The sequence below is a fragment of the Desmodus rotundus genome, chromosome 2 (assembly GCF_022682495.2).
Source record: "Desmodus rotundus isolate HL8 chromosome 2, HLdesRot8A.1, whole genome shotgun sequence".
NCBI classification, from domain to species: domain Eukaryota; kingdom Metazoa; phylum Chordata; class Mammalia; order Chiroptera; family Phyllostomidae; genus Desmodus; species Desmodus rotundus.
In genome coordinates, this window is record NC_071388.1 from 158,071,971 (window position 1) to 158,084,668 (window position 12,698).

General features: G+C 42.1%; 1 protein-coding gene across 12 annotated transcripts in view; it reads left to right on the top strand.

Moving 5' to 3' along the window:
- MYO3B (myosin IIIB) overlaps positions 1-12,698 on the top strand; it is a 440,217-nt gene that overhangs the window by 308,959 nt on the left and 118,560 nt on the right. For all 12 annotated transcript variants that reach the window (XM_045196330.2, XM_045196338.2, XM_045196327.3 and 9 more), the window contains 2 exons: positions 3,000-3,060; positions 4,048-4,108. In XM_045196330.2, coding sequence (XP_045052265.2) covers positions 3,000-3,060; positions 4,048-4,108 — 122 coding nt within the window. The remainder of the gene's footprint in view (positions 1-2,999; positions 3,061-4,047; positions 4,109-12,698) is intronic.

The window sequence follows — 12,698 nt, forward strand, 5'->3', positions numbered from 1 at the left end:
CTTTATATTGCCCCTGACATCACGAGACAGTGCGGGCTGAACATGAGTGGTGCTGAGGTTGGCATCGGATTAACGTGCTGACCTCCTGCTTCCTCCAAGGGGCAGTTACCCACTGCTCCCCTTGTGAGCTGAAGGAAAGAATGTGTATGGTGGTTTTTTGGCGCCATATGAATGTCCTGTTCCCCATCAACCATTTGTCTAAAGGTTTCATCAGCGATTGATAATCCTTGCCTGGGTTCATAGTTTCCCCTTGGGGTCTCCTTTTCTTCCTCAGCAGGTCTCTTGCTGCACTGCTTACCAGTTATGACATGAAGAAGTCATTAGCTTCTTGATCCTAATGCCCTTACCTGTAAAGTGGGTGCCATGAGCTGTCCACGAATCCCGGCTTTGCAGGGTGCCTGGCGCCGTGTGTGCATTGGCTACTTGTTATTATTGTGCTTTTCTGTATTTTGGGTGTGACACCTGCAGGGCATTGTCCACTTACTGCCAGTCTCAAGTCCCTGCGGCAAATGACAGCCTACCTGTTGAAATGGCTGTGGAGTTCAAGCAGTTACACTTCAATATTCTACTTCTGTAGAATACTGACTTATACCATTTTTTAAGAGCAAATTAGGAAATGTTTCACACAAGCAGTGTCCAGATCGGTGTTTCCTAAGGCATGTTGTAAGGAAGGCACCTTACAAGAACCAGGGGACCCTGACATGCTCTGTGGGAGAAGAGTGCCACTGGTGAAATAACATCTGGGAAATGCTGCCCACTCTTTTCCTCTTCTGAGTTTTCACTGTGCATATTATTAAGTTAAGAGTTCTGGAAAGCCTCTCAGGAAAGAACCCTGCTTAACTTGGCTTAATCATCTGTTTTCTTATCTGTTTGCCTGTGGACACTACCCACCCTTCCTCCACCTTTTTAAAACCAGGTAACACATAGAAACATTACATTGAGCTGCTTTAGATTTTTCCAAAGGCTTGAATGCGGAGGGAGTCAAACTGATGAGCGGACCCCCAGCAGAGAGTTGGAAGGTGTCTGCCACTGGCCTCTGGATCCTGAAAAGCCACGCAAGCTGGAGGAGTTCCTAAGAGGTTCATTTATTTGTTGTGGTAGGAAAGGCAGAAACTGGAGTCTCCATAGTAATTCAGCAGGCAAACTCCCTTCCTTAGATTTTCTCCAATCTCACCAGGACTCCTAGAGGATGAGTCCACCCATCCTCGAGGTGCTCCACAGCCACAGGGACTTAACCGTATTTTCCCATGTATAATTCACACTTTTTTGTCCAAATTTTTGAGAGAAAAATAAGGATGTGTATTATACATAGGTGTAATGATTACATACCATGGGTATAATAACAGGGTATAATCCCATGTGTAACACACACAAAAACATGGGTGAGCATTGCCCACAGCAAAACGTGGTACCCAGGCTGACAGGAATGAGTGCCATGGGCTGAGGCACAGAGACCAAAGGGCATAGAAGGTGTACCGGTTCAGAGGAAGAGCGGAGGGTTTGGAGTTAGAAAAGCAGGGGTCAGTGTCTTAGCTCTACTGCATATTCACCCTGACTCCTGGGAAAATCCCATACCCTCTGTGAACTTCAGTTTCTTCATCTATATAGTAGGGACAACTAAAGCACTCAGCTCAAATGGTTGTGAAACTCTCATTGGTATATAAAAGCATTTTCATATACGAAGTGCTAGATAAATGCTAATTACTTTAATTTTAATGTTAAAGGCATACTAACTGATCTTCATGGCCCATATTTTGGGGGTCCACTAGTCATTCTTGTATTCGTTCAACTTGCCTAATGTTATTGAGCCACCTACAATGTAAGGTGTCACTGGATTAGGTGTCACATAGAATATAAAGTAAAGCAGATCCAGTCTCTGCCTTCATGGAGCTTACATTCCATAATGGGAGACCTGCTGATCAAGGACACACACAAATTAAGCCTGTCATTGTAGTCCCCTCTCCCTGGGTACTGATGTAATGTTTTGAAAATGGGTTTATTGCTAAAATCTATTAAATAGATGCATTTTGAAGGTAATATCCATGAACTGTTCTCAGAAAATGAATTTGTCAGTATAAATAAACACTAAGATTATTAGTGTAGAACTAAAATAGACCTAAGGAATAATTTATCTTAATCCTCCAATTTTATAGATGAGGAAAACTAGAACCCAGAATGCTGTAGAGATTTACCATCACATTTTTGGGTTGTGTGAGTGTGTGTGTGTGTGTGTGTGTGTGTGTGTGTGTGTGTGTGTGTGTGAGTGAGAGAGAGAGAGAGAGAAAGATCAGAGACCCAGAGGCCAGGGTTAGAACCCAGCTTTTCCTGCCTCCAGTCAGCCTTCCGCTCTGCTAGTTTCCCCTGAAAGGAGCTGTAAAAGCTGGCCTCTATTTGAACAGTGTGTTATGATTATCACACTTGATACAACGTGTTCCAATTACAAGAAATTGGGGATGCAGCGCAATTGATTTTTCAACACTTTGCTCCATGTAACAGTCATTTTAATAGATGTTAATAGGTTATCACTTTTTAAGGTTCTTGGTCAAATTAGCTTAGGAAACCCTGCATTCCCCGCCCCCATCCTACTTTGGAAATCCATAAACACGTATTGTGACTGTAAAAGACCATTCCTGCATTAAGGAGACCTCTTAACCTCTATCCAACTCAGCATTTCCCAAACGTATTTGACTACAGAATCTATTTTGAATTATTTAACAACTAAAGTGATTAATGTGCTGGGTGGGTAGCGCATCCTTAGCATCAACTTGGTTGGCTTCTTGGTAAAGTTTGTAAAAGCCCAAATCGAGCCAGATTGGATCACACAACTTTAACAAGGGCAGTTTCTTGGGTCTGAGGCGCTCAGGAGCAACACCATGCCTTTTCAACCAAGGACTGGAGTGGGAAACAATGGGAGCTCAATTAAACAGCTCTCTTCAAGTTTTTTAATTATCATTTTCAAGCCTTTTAAAAATGATGACTATTTTTATTTTTGTTTTTAGGCACTCACAAGCCCAGAGTTCTCCAAAAGGGAATGATGTCTTCACAGGATATCCAAATAAGGTAGCTGGATTACTCGATTTTGAAATAACTGTGTATCTTTATTTCAGACTCCTCCAAGTCTGTGGGCGTGTAGTCTGTCTGTGGCTGCTTGGTCCAGCCATGCAAACATAAAACTGTTAGTGATATTTTGAAGTCTTTGAGGCAAAAGCCCAGCTTGCTAAAGAACTTGGTTCAGCAGAGAGACAGGGAGGTACAGCGAAGAGAGAATCAAAAGCCTGGAAATTTGCTGCTGAGAATAAATGCTAGCTGCTCCCTGAGGTGATTTGTCTGTGCACTCCGCTCTCTACAGATGTTAGAGCGTCTTTTTGAGCAAGGACCCGAGGTTCTTTGGTAGCACTTTGATATCCTGCTCGAATTCAATATGTGAAATGGAGGCGTCTCTCTGTGACTTGGAGCCCACAGCAGGCTTTGAAGTCTGATCCAATTTTTGCTGCCTACTATTTGATGTTGAAAGGATGAAATGAAGAAAATGTACAGTTTTTGCCAGTAACTCTGCTGAGCATATGTAAGATTAAAAAAACAAAATCCTTTGGATGACGTACTTAGAAATATTAAGTAGATTAATACCTTCCTATAGGTTTTCTTTTTTTTTTCCTTAGGGATAAACATCAAATATAAGAGAAAATGAGCACATAGCTGTTTTTATATTCTGGACTATAATTAATTAATTTAAGAGGGGGCTAGGTGAAGTTCAGAGGAAGAAACAAATGAATAAAGTAAAAGGTGTCAAGACTTTGCTTACTAATTGCCCCCAAGGAGAGGACCTCCTCCATTCAATTTTAATGCAAGACAGGGGCCGCTTACAACATGACCCCAATATACTTAGCTGCTTCTCCATACAGTCGGGGTTAGAGGTCCCTTAGTTAAATGGAAGCCATGTCCTTAAGGTTGTGTCATCAGCAGATAAAAACAGTGTTCCTCTCACTGGGTCTTTCTGAAGCACTCAGTTTCTGGGACTGATTTGCTGTCTTCTGGGTCATGCCATAGCATACTGCTGCTCCGGGTCACCCAGGACCGAGTCCCTCGAGGGGAGCCCCTGCAAAGCCTGGTAAGAACATTTTTATTGCATGCTACTTCTACCATTTGCGTGGTTGTGTGCTTTTTAACGAGTTATTTGGGCAGGACTGTCTAGAAGGCAGGACTGAGACAATAATATGACGTGGTGTTAACACAAATTTCAGGTTTGGGACGCCTTACAGCCTGGAAGCAGTTTGGTGCCTATCCATGCCAGTTAAGTTTACTTTTCTGAAGGAAGAAAATGAGTATCAGGTGCCATACTTTTACCTTTACTTGTAAGAACCTCAAATTTAGAAACTGCTTAAAATTTCATTTTGTTAAAGGAAAGGCGAACAGCTGACCAGCTTTCAGTGGGGCAGATCCCTCAGGGTCAAAATCTGGGGCGTGGTGAAGAATACGGATTTAATGAGTAGTTCTGCCCCTTTGGCAGCACGGCCGTTTTTTTCAGCAATAATAGAAACATCTTACCACACTCTTTTGGGAAATAACTATTTCTGGCCCCTTTTCCTAAATTCTTTGTTGTAAATGATGGTAAACATCAGTTTGGGGGCTTAGTGTGGCTAAAATCAGTACGTCTGGAAGATAAAGTAGAAGCATGATTAGAAGAAATATTTATGAACCAAAAGATACTGAGGACAATGTAGACCACTCCAAAGGGGGAAGCCTTTTCTACTTAAAATACCAACATCACACTTGCTAGCGACATTATCTATTTTTCTGGAATATGCAGTAGTTTCTCAGGTCTGTCCAAATTTCTTCTTGTCTTTTCTTCAGTGACAAAGTAGTGCTACATGAAGTGGGAAATGTGTAATTAATATGTTGGGACCTCCAGTCCATACGAAACTTAAACTTCTGGAGAGAGACAAGAGGGGGTGAGTGTGTTATAGCAGAACCCTTTCAATGGGTAAGCAGAGCATGATAAACTTGTCGACGGGAATATTTTCCCCACAGCCAGACTGTGATCAGGAATAAGGCCATGAGGAGGCAGGGGTAGGAGGAGTGCAAAAGGAAGAAAATTTAGGGAAAATACAGTGGGATAGGGCAAAATCCATTACGTAAGAATTGATTTAGTTGGCATTTTTATCTATCCAAACAGACAATCTCTATCTTTTAATTGGGGCATTTAGACCTTTTACACTTAATGTGATTACTGGCATGTTTTGGTTTAAATCTGACATCTTGCAATTTGTTTTCTGTTTGATCCATTTTGATTTTTTTTGCTCCTTTGGCACTGTACTTTGAGATACATGTAACTTTAAAAGAAACATGAAAAGAAAAATTTCAAGTATGGTTGAGTGGTGAAAGGCACAGATTCTGGGGCCAGACCTGCCTAGATTCAAATCTCTGCCCTCCTGCGAATGTTAATGAAGCCATGTAATAACTCCTTGCCTCAGGACCTACACATGTAAAATAAAGAAAATAGCAGTTCGTAGCTGAGGGGGTGTACTGAGGAATAAATGCGCTGGTAAAATTAAAAGGCATAGCACCATGTTTGTGATGTGGTAGTTTTTGTTATTGATATTATGTAAATGTAAAATTCATCTACAAGTATGAATAATAGGTAAAGAAATCAAGTATGCCTTATTGTAAGGCATTAAGTTTTGGTGGGATAGTTCAAGGGGAGCTAAAACATTGTATTTTGAACTAAATTTTAAAGAGACTTGTTGGATGACAATTATTTTTCCCAAACTTTAGGAAAGTAGCCCAGAAAGTCAAACTTACTAGTGTTTCACATCGGACTTTCTGTACCTGGCTCATATGCACTTTCTTGTCATAATTGTTCCTTTCTTCCAGTCTAGGTGGCTGGCTGCTGCGTTTGCCAGCGTCACCATGACTTCTCCTTTTCCTCTAGTGGTCTTCCTGCCTTCCTCCTTTTCCTCGTTCAGTGGCTCCTATGCACGTGTGCCAGAGGAACTTTCCTAACGCAGGCTCTGATCATCGCTTCCCCTTTCTGCGTGCTCTTCCCTGGCTCCCCATAGCCCCAGCATTAACTCCAAGCGCCTTTTTAAATTTTTTTTATTTTTCAATGACCATTATCACTCAATATTATATTAGTTTCACGTGTATGGCACGGTGGTTAGAGATTTGTGTAACTCGTGAGGCACTCCCCCCGATAAGTCCAGTACGCACCTGATACCATTCATTGTCATCACAGTATCACTGACTATATTCCCTGTGACGATTTTGCAGTCATTTTGTTGCTGCACTTTGTACTTCCTAATCCCTTCTCCTTTTTCACCCAGGCCCCTCTTATCTGGCAACCAGTTAGTTCTCTATGTCTATGAGTTTGTTTCTGTTTTTTTGTTTGTTCATTTGTTTTGTTTTTTACATTCAACATATAAGTGAAATCATATGGAATTAGTCTTTCTCTGTCTGACTTAACTTAGTATAATATCTTCTAGTTCCATTCATTTTGTTGCAAATTGTAAGATTTCATTCTTTCTTTAAAAATAATCTGATCTCTTTTTAGATTTCTTTTTTAATTTTATTTTTGTATTTAATCTTTATTATATTTTTTCCATTACCATTTAGTCCCCTTATACCTCCCTCCCCCCAGCAATCACCACACTATTATCCATGTCCATGAGTCCTTTTTCCTTTTTGCTAAATCCCTCCACTCCCTAGCCCTGCCTTCCCAGCCACTAGCTGTCATTCTGTTCTCCATCTGTGAGTCTGTACCCATTTTCCTTGTTAGTTCACTTTGTTCATTAGATTCTGCATATTAGTGAAATTATATGGTATTTGTCTTTCTCTCACTGACTTATTTCACTTAGCATAACATTCTCCAGGTCCATCCATACTGTTGCAAAGGGTAAAATTTTCTTCTTTTTAATAGCCAAGTAGTATTCCATTGTATGCATGTACCACACCATCTTTATCTACTCATCTGTCATTGGACAGTTAGGTTGCTTCCATATCTTAACTTTGTAAATAATGCTGCACGGAAATAGGGGTGCATATATCTTTTCAAATTAGCATTTTGGATTTACTCAGATAAACACCCAGAAATGAAATTGTTTCATCACATGGTAGTTTTATTTTTAATTTTTCGAGAAACCTCCATACAATTTTTCATAGTGGCTGCACCAACTTGCAATCCACCAATAGTGCACACGAGGGTTCCCTTCTCTCCACATCCTTGCGAACGTTTGTTTGTTGATGATAGCCATTCTGACAGATATGAGGTGATATCTTATTGTGGTTTTAGTTTTCATTTCTCTGATGATTAGTCACTTTTCATATGTCTGTTGGCCATTTGTTTGTCCTTTTTGGAGAAATATTCAGTTCCTCAGCCCATTTTTTAAATCAGATTTTTTTTTTTTTTTTTTTTTTGGTATTAGGAATTCTAAGCTCCTTAGTGTGATGTTCAAGTCTGTCTCTGTCTGGTCCTTATCTTCCTTTCTAGCTCTGTCTTCTACCAATCTCTCTCCCTCATTCTGTGCTTCAGAATATCCAAACTATTCTCTGTTCTTCAAGCATGCCTGTTGCGTTCTTTTTCTCCTTTGTGACTTTGTTCATGCTGCTCCCTCTGCTTGACCTGTCCTTCTTCCCCCTTCAGTCTCGGAGTCCTCTCCATTCTTCAGAGTCCACACTGGCTCCCTCCTGTGTGCTCCGTGACATTCCTTATAGTACTTGCACATCCCGTCTTGTATTATGGTGGTTTTCATGCATCTACTAGGTCTGGTGGGGTATGGGATTGGAGGAGGCAGGGAATAAATCTGAAGTTACTCAGTCAGGCCAGCTCTGCTCAGAGCAAGCACGCAAAGACGTGTTTAAATGTGTGGCTCAGACAAAGGCTGTCATCAGCCCCTTAGTCAGAGAGTCTCAGAAGTGTCCTTAAGTGGACCATGTAAGCCTGATTCATTCTTCGCATAGGAAGAAAAAGCACAGTATACCCAGGAAGTGCCTAATACAAATCGCTTTGCTACTAATCCAAGCAGTGAAATTATTTAACTAGAGTGACACGCATATATACAGATCGAATCTGATTATACTATGTAAAAATTTATTCTTTAGGCATTTGTTCCTCTGTTTATTCAAGAAACAAACATTAACACATACTAAGTGCCAAGAACTGTTCTTGGTCAGTACTTCTCAAACTGTTTTGAAAGGCCAATTTGAGATAAGCTGTTTTCATTTTCAATTTATGCAGCCAGATACTTCTGTGAAATACAATGAAAATGAATTACTAGATAATCAGACATTTTAAGTGTTGTGTCAATGTAAAATTGATCAAAACTCTTCTAAATTTTTGCCCTGGCCAGCATGGCTCAGTTGTTGCGCACCATCCTGTAACTGAAGGGTTGCTGGTTCGGTTCCAGGTCGGGGCATATGCTCCGGTTGCGGCTGGTTGGGCTATGCTCCAGAGGCGGACCATTGGTGTTTCTCTCTCACTTCAAAGTTTCTCTGTCTCTCCCTCCCCACCCCCAAGTGAGAATAAAATAAACCTTAAAAAATAATTTTTCTAAATTTCTTACTCTAAACTAAATCGTTCTGAATTTCTTTGCTCATCTTTTTGGGATTAGCAACGAGTTGGGGCACAGACCACATGTCACTAGCACCGTTCTAGGCATGCTCCATACACCAGGGACAGCAGTCAAACATTCCTGTCCTCACAGAGCTTTGTCCTAGCGGAGGGAAAAAACGATCAACGATAAGCATAACATATATGTCAGCTGTATGGGATGTTAGAAAAGTGAAATGTTATGGAGAGAAACTACAGCAAGGAAGACTAGGAGTGGCCACAGTGGGGGAGACAGGATTGGGGGTGGTTTACTTTTAAATGGTGCGGTCAGGATGGGCTTCACTGAGAAGACTTGAAGGTGGTGAGCTAGCCAGTCCTGTACATAAATAGGACAAAAGCATTATAGGCAGAGGGAACAGCCGTGGCAAAGGCTCTGAGCAGAGAGCATGCATGGAATACATGCAGAGCAGAAAGCAAGACCAAGTGATTGGAGCTGAAAAAGCAGGAAGAGAATGGTAGGAGGTGAGGAGCAGATGATGCAGGTCAGTATTTCCCAATGTCCTGATTCAACAGGTATGGGTGGCCCCTGAGGGTCCACAACACTACCGAGCTTCCAGTGGTGCGATCTCACTGATCTGAGGTCTGCATTTTGAGTCGTGAGGGTAACCGCAGTGAAAGGGGAGCCACTGAGCGTGTTCGGCAGAGGAGTGCCATAACCTGAATTATGTATTAAAGTGATTACTCCCGCTACCGGGTTGAGTATGAACTATAGACATCATCAATGAATGAAATATTATGTGCAAGTTGCGTTTTCCAGGCAGCTGGAACTCTAAAACCCACAGCTCCCCTTCATACTAAGTCGACCGAACACAGTTCTTGGTGTATCAGGACATGACCGTGAACGATATTTATCACACTGGACTATAATGCAGGGAGATCCTTGGATGCAACTGTGAAAAGGAACCACCTACCCTTGCATTAAATGACCCTCGACCATTATGATTTTTAGTTAATGGCCCTGATTATTTTATCTTTCTTCTCTCTTAACACAAAGCTGATGTTTCTTGCTATTATTAATGTGTTCACTTTTTGTAACATACTTTCCTTCCCCTTCTCTCTTTTTCTCTTTGTGGTGGTTTAAAATACAGGTTTTAAACATTTTTCTGCAGTTAAAAAAAATGAATCTGAGTAGGCCGAGGGAATGAATCCCTAGGTGTAAGGGAAAGGGAACCGTCACAAAAGTATTAGGTGCCTACTTTCAACGCATGCTAAGTGCTTTACCTCTATTTTCTTAGTGTAAAGTACACAGGCTTCAATGTAACATGGTGACCTGTTTGTGCAAAAACTGCCATTACCTGCCCTGGCCTTCCTATGATACCTCACCTAAGTGAGGTAGTTCTGCCCTTAGGAGTCTTCTCATCTACAGGTGGTATAAATTATTCCCATTTCTTTTTGCAAGTATAGAAAATCATTGCACTTTCTAAGAATAACTTTGTATCGCATCTTAAAGATGGAGCATGGTGCATTTTTAGGGAGCTGAGGAGCAAACAGTGTTCTACCAGCCTCCTGAGGGGGTCAGTTGGCAGCGCACAGTGTTGGGTTGTGGTGGAGCCCCCGAAGGGCACCTAGTGTCATGTCTTTCGGGGCCTGTCCCCACCATGGCTATGGAGCAAGCCACACATACTCTCACCCAGTTGCTTCTCCAACGCCATATACTTTGTTGTTTTCCTTTACCTTTCTTATTGCTTATTACCAAAGCCGACTTGGGCTGTGTCTTATCCATGGAACTCTTCATTCTTCGAGTCACCAAACATCTCAGTCTTCCCAGGTCTGCAGAGTTTTACAAGATGTAGGATTGTCGTTGCTAACTCCCGGAGAGTCTCAGGCAAAGTGGGACGAGTTGGTCACCTTATTATAATACTGGTATAGGTTGAACTCATATCAGGAGGAACTGTTTTTTAAAAATTAGATCACGTCACGCAAGACTGAGCCCTAGACAGTGCTACAGAATCGCCTCCCACTGGCTGCCTGTGTGCAGAAGGGGCAGCAGCAGCGTCGCTGACAGCAACCCCTGATCACAACGTGCTCAGATGTCACCCATCTGACAGGGAGAGCATGTTCCTACATCGGAGCCTCAAAGGCAACATTTTTCCTGTTGGGATAGCACATGGAAACCAAACCCCACATGGAGGGAAGGGTACTTGGCCTCCTGTCTTGCCCCCAGTGCCGTTAGGGGAGGCCACACACGGGACTTCCAGGCTGCCATTGTGACCTCACGCTTGGATAGTCTCAGGTGCTTCAGACCCTCCTCTTTTCAGTTCCCATTGGGCTGAGACACCTTTTCTTCTTGCCTAGATGCCATGGAATTCACCATAAACCAGTGAGAGAATTGGTAGACTTTTCTCAGTGAGATTGTAATTACAGATATAGAATTCATTCCTTTAGCATGGGGAGGTGGAAAAACACCTCCTTATCAAGGATCGTTTTAGATCTGGTGGTTCTCAAACTTCAGAGGGTTCAGAATCACCCAAAGGCTTACTAAAACAGAGATAGCTGGGCCCATTCCACAGCTAGTGTGGGGTGGAGGGAAGAAGGGATTTGCATTTTCATCAAGTTCCCTGGTGATGCCATGCGGCGAATCTGGGGACTACCTTTGAGAGCCACTGATCTAGACATCACCTACCTCGATGATGTTACATTTAATCAGAAAAAGTAGACTTTGTATACATGGCTTTCTATTCACGCAACAGACACTTACTGAGCACCTACTATATGTTAACCACCTGCAAGGGAGTGAAATAAGATACTTAACAGACTAATGCACGTCAAATATCTTGGTCTTTGCAGCTGTTATTTTCCAAAGCAGATTTGGTCACAACACACTGAGTGTCCATATTTAGCCCAAGTGCTCTCATTAAATTCTCAGGAAATTGTCAAGAATTAGTTTACTTGTAGGTACTTGTAACTTTGCTCTAGAGGAAGAAGAGAGGAGTGTTGCAGACTTTTATAAAGTGTCTAAGATTATTAGGTATTGTTGCCTTTAAAAGATATTTCTGTTTTATAAACTATAGCACTCCACCAGCCTCCTACAACATCTGAACATCCCACCAGATCTGCATGTTTGCACATACCTCTAACACTAAGTCATTACCATCATGTTTGTGTCTTGGCTTTTTGAAAAGGAATTCAGGCAAGGCACTCACAAGAAGGAGCACGCTTAGGACAGGGGGGCAGAGGGGTGGAGGGAGAAAGAGGGGAGATTATCGTATTTCTAACCCCAAATCTAATTTCTCATTAGCCCTGTTTATGTTAATCATATACCTTTCCTATTTTGCTTAAAAGACTTTCCTAACTTTACTGAATCTGGGCTTTGGGTTGTTTGGTTTTGTTTTGCTTTATTTTCTAATTTTGGGGAATGCGTACAGAGTACTTGGGACATCAGTTGCACTGACAACAGTTTACCGCAACTGAGGCCTCTGTCTGACAGTGTGGCTTTCTAAAGGAACTTTGGAGGGTCCCTACCAAGAGGAAAAGCTTCACTCGGTGCCCCATTTTCCCTGAGAGTTGAGGGTCCGGATGATAAGAGGGAGGCTGTCCACATGGGTTCACACAGTGCCTGCTGCTCAGCCAGCTGGGGCAGTGAGGTTCTGGCCCTGTTGGAGGAGATGAGGCTGGAGAGGAAACTGGCCACAGCTGTGAGAGTTAGAAGCCATGGAGGTCATTTGTCAGCCATCGTTCCTGAGGCCACATACCTCAGGGAAAGCCTGTGACCACCTGTTATCGTTCCTGCAATTTATCAGAGCACATTACAAAGTTGGAGTGTTTTTGGACATTATTCTGCTTAGATTGTTACTGCAAACATATGAGGACAGTTCAGCAGGACCTTTTCTGGTGCTTTCCCGAGTGCATTAGATCAGGATGCACTCTGTGTTGTTAGATTCTGGCCTTGACCCAGGACATCAACAGGGCAAGGTGGGGGTGGGAATCAGGTTAGGGTACTTGGCTTCCAGAACTGAATGTTGATGGCATGACTGTAAAACGTGCCAGGAGTAATTTTATTTTTAAATTCTTTTCTTGCTTGATGTATTTTAAATAACACACACTTTACAGACTACCTTGTTAACCTTAGCTGCTTAGTTTGTTTCATTTTAAAGGA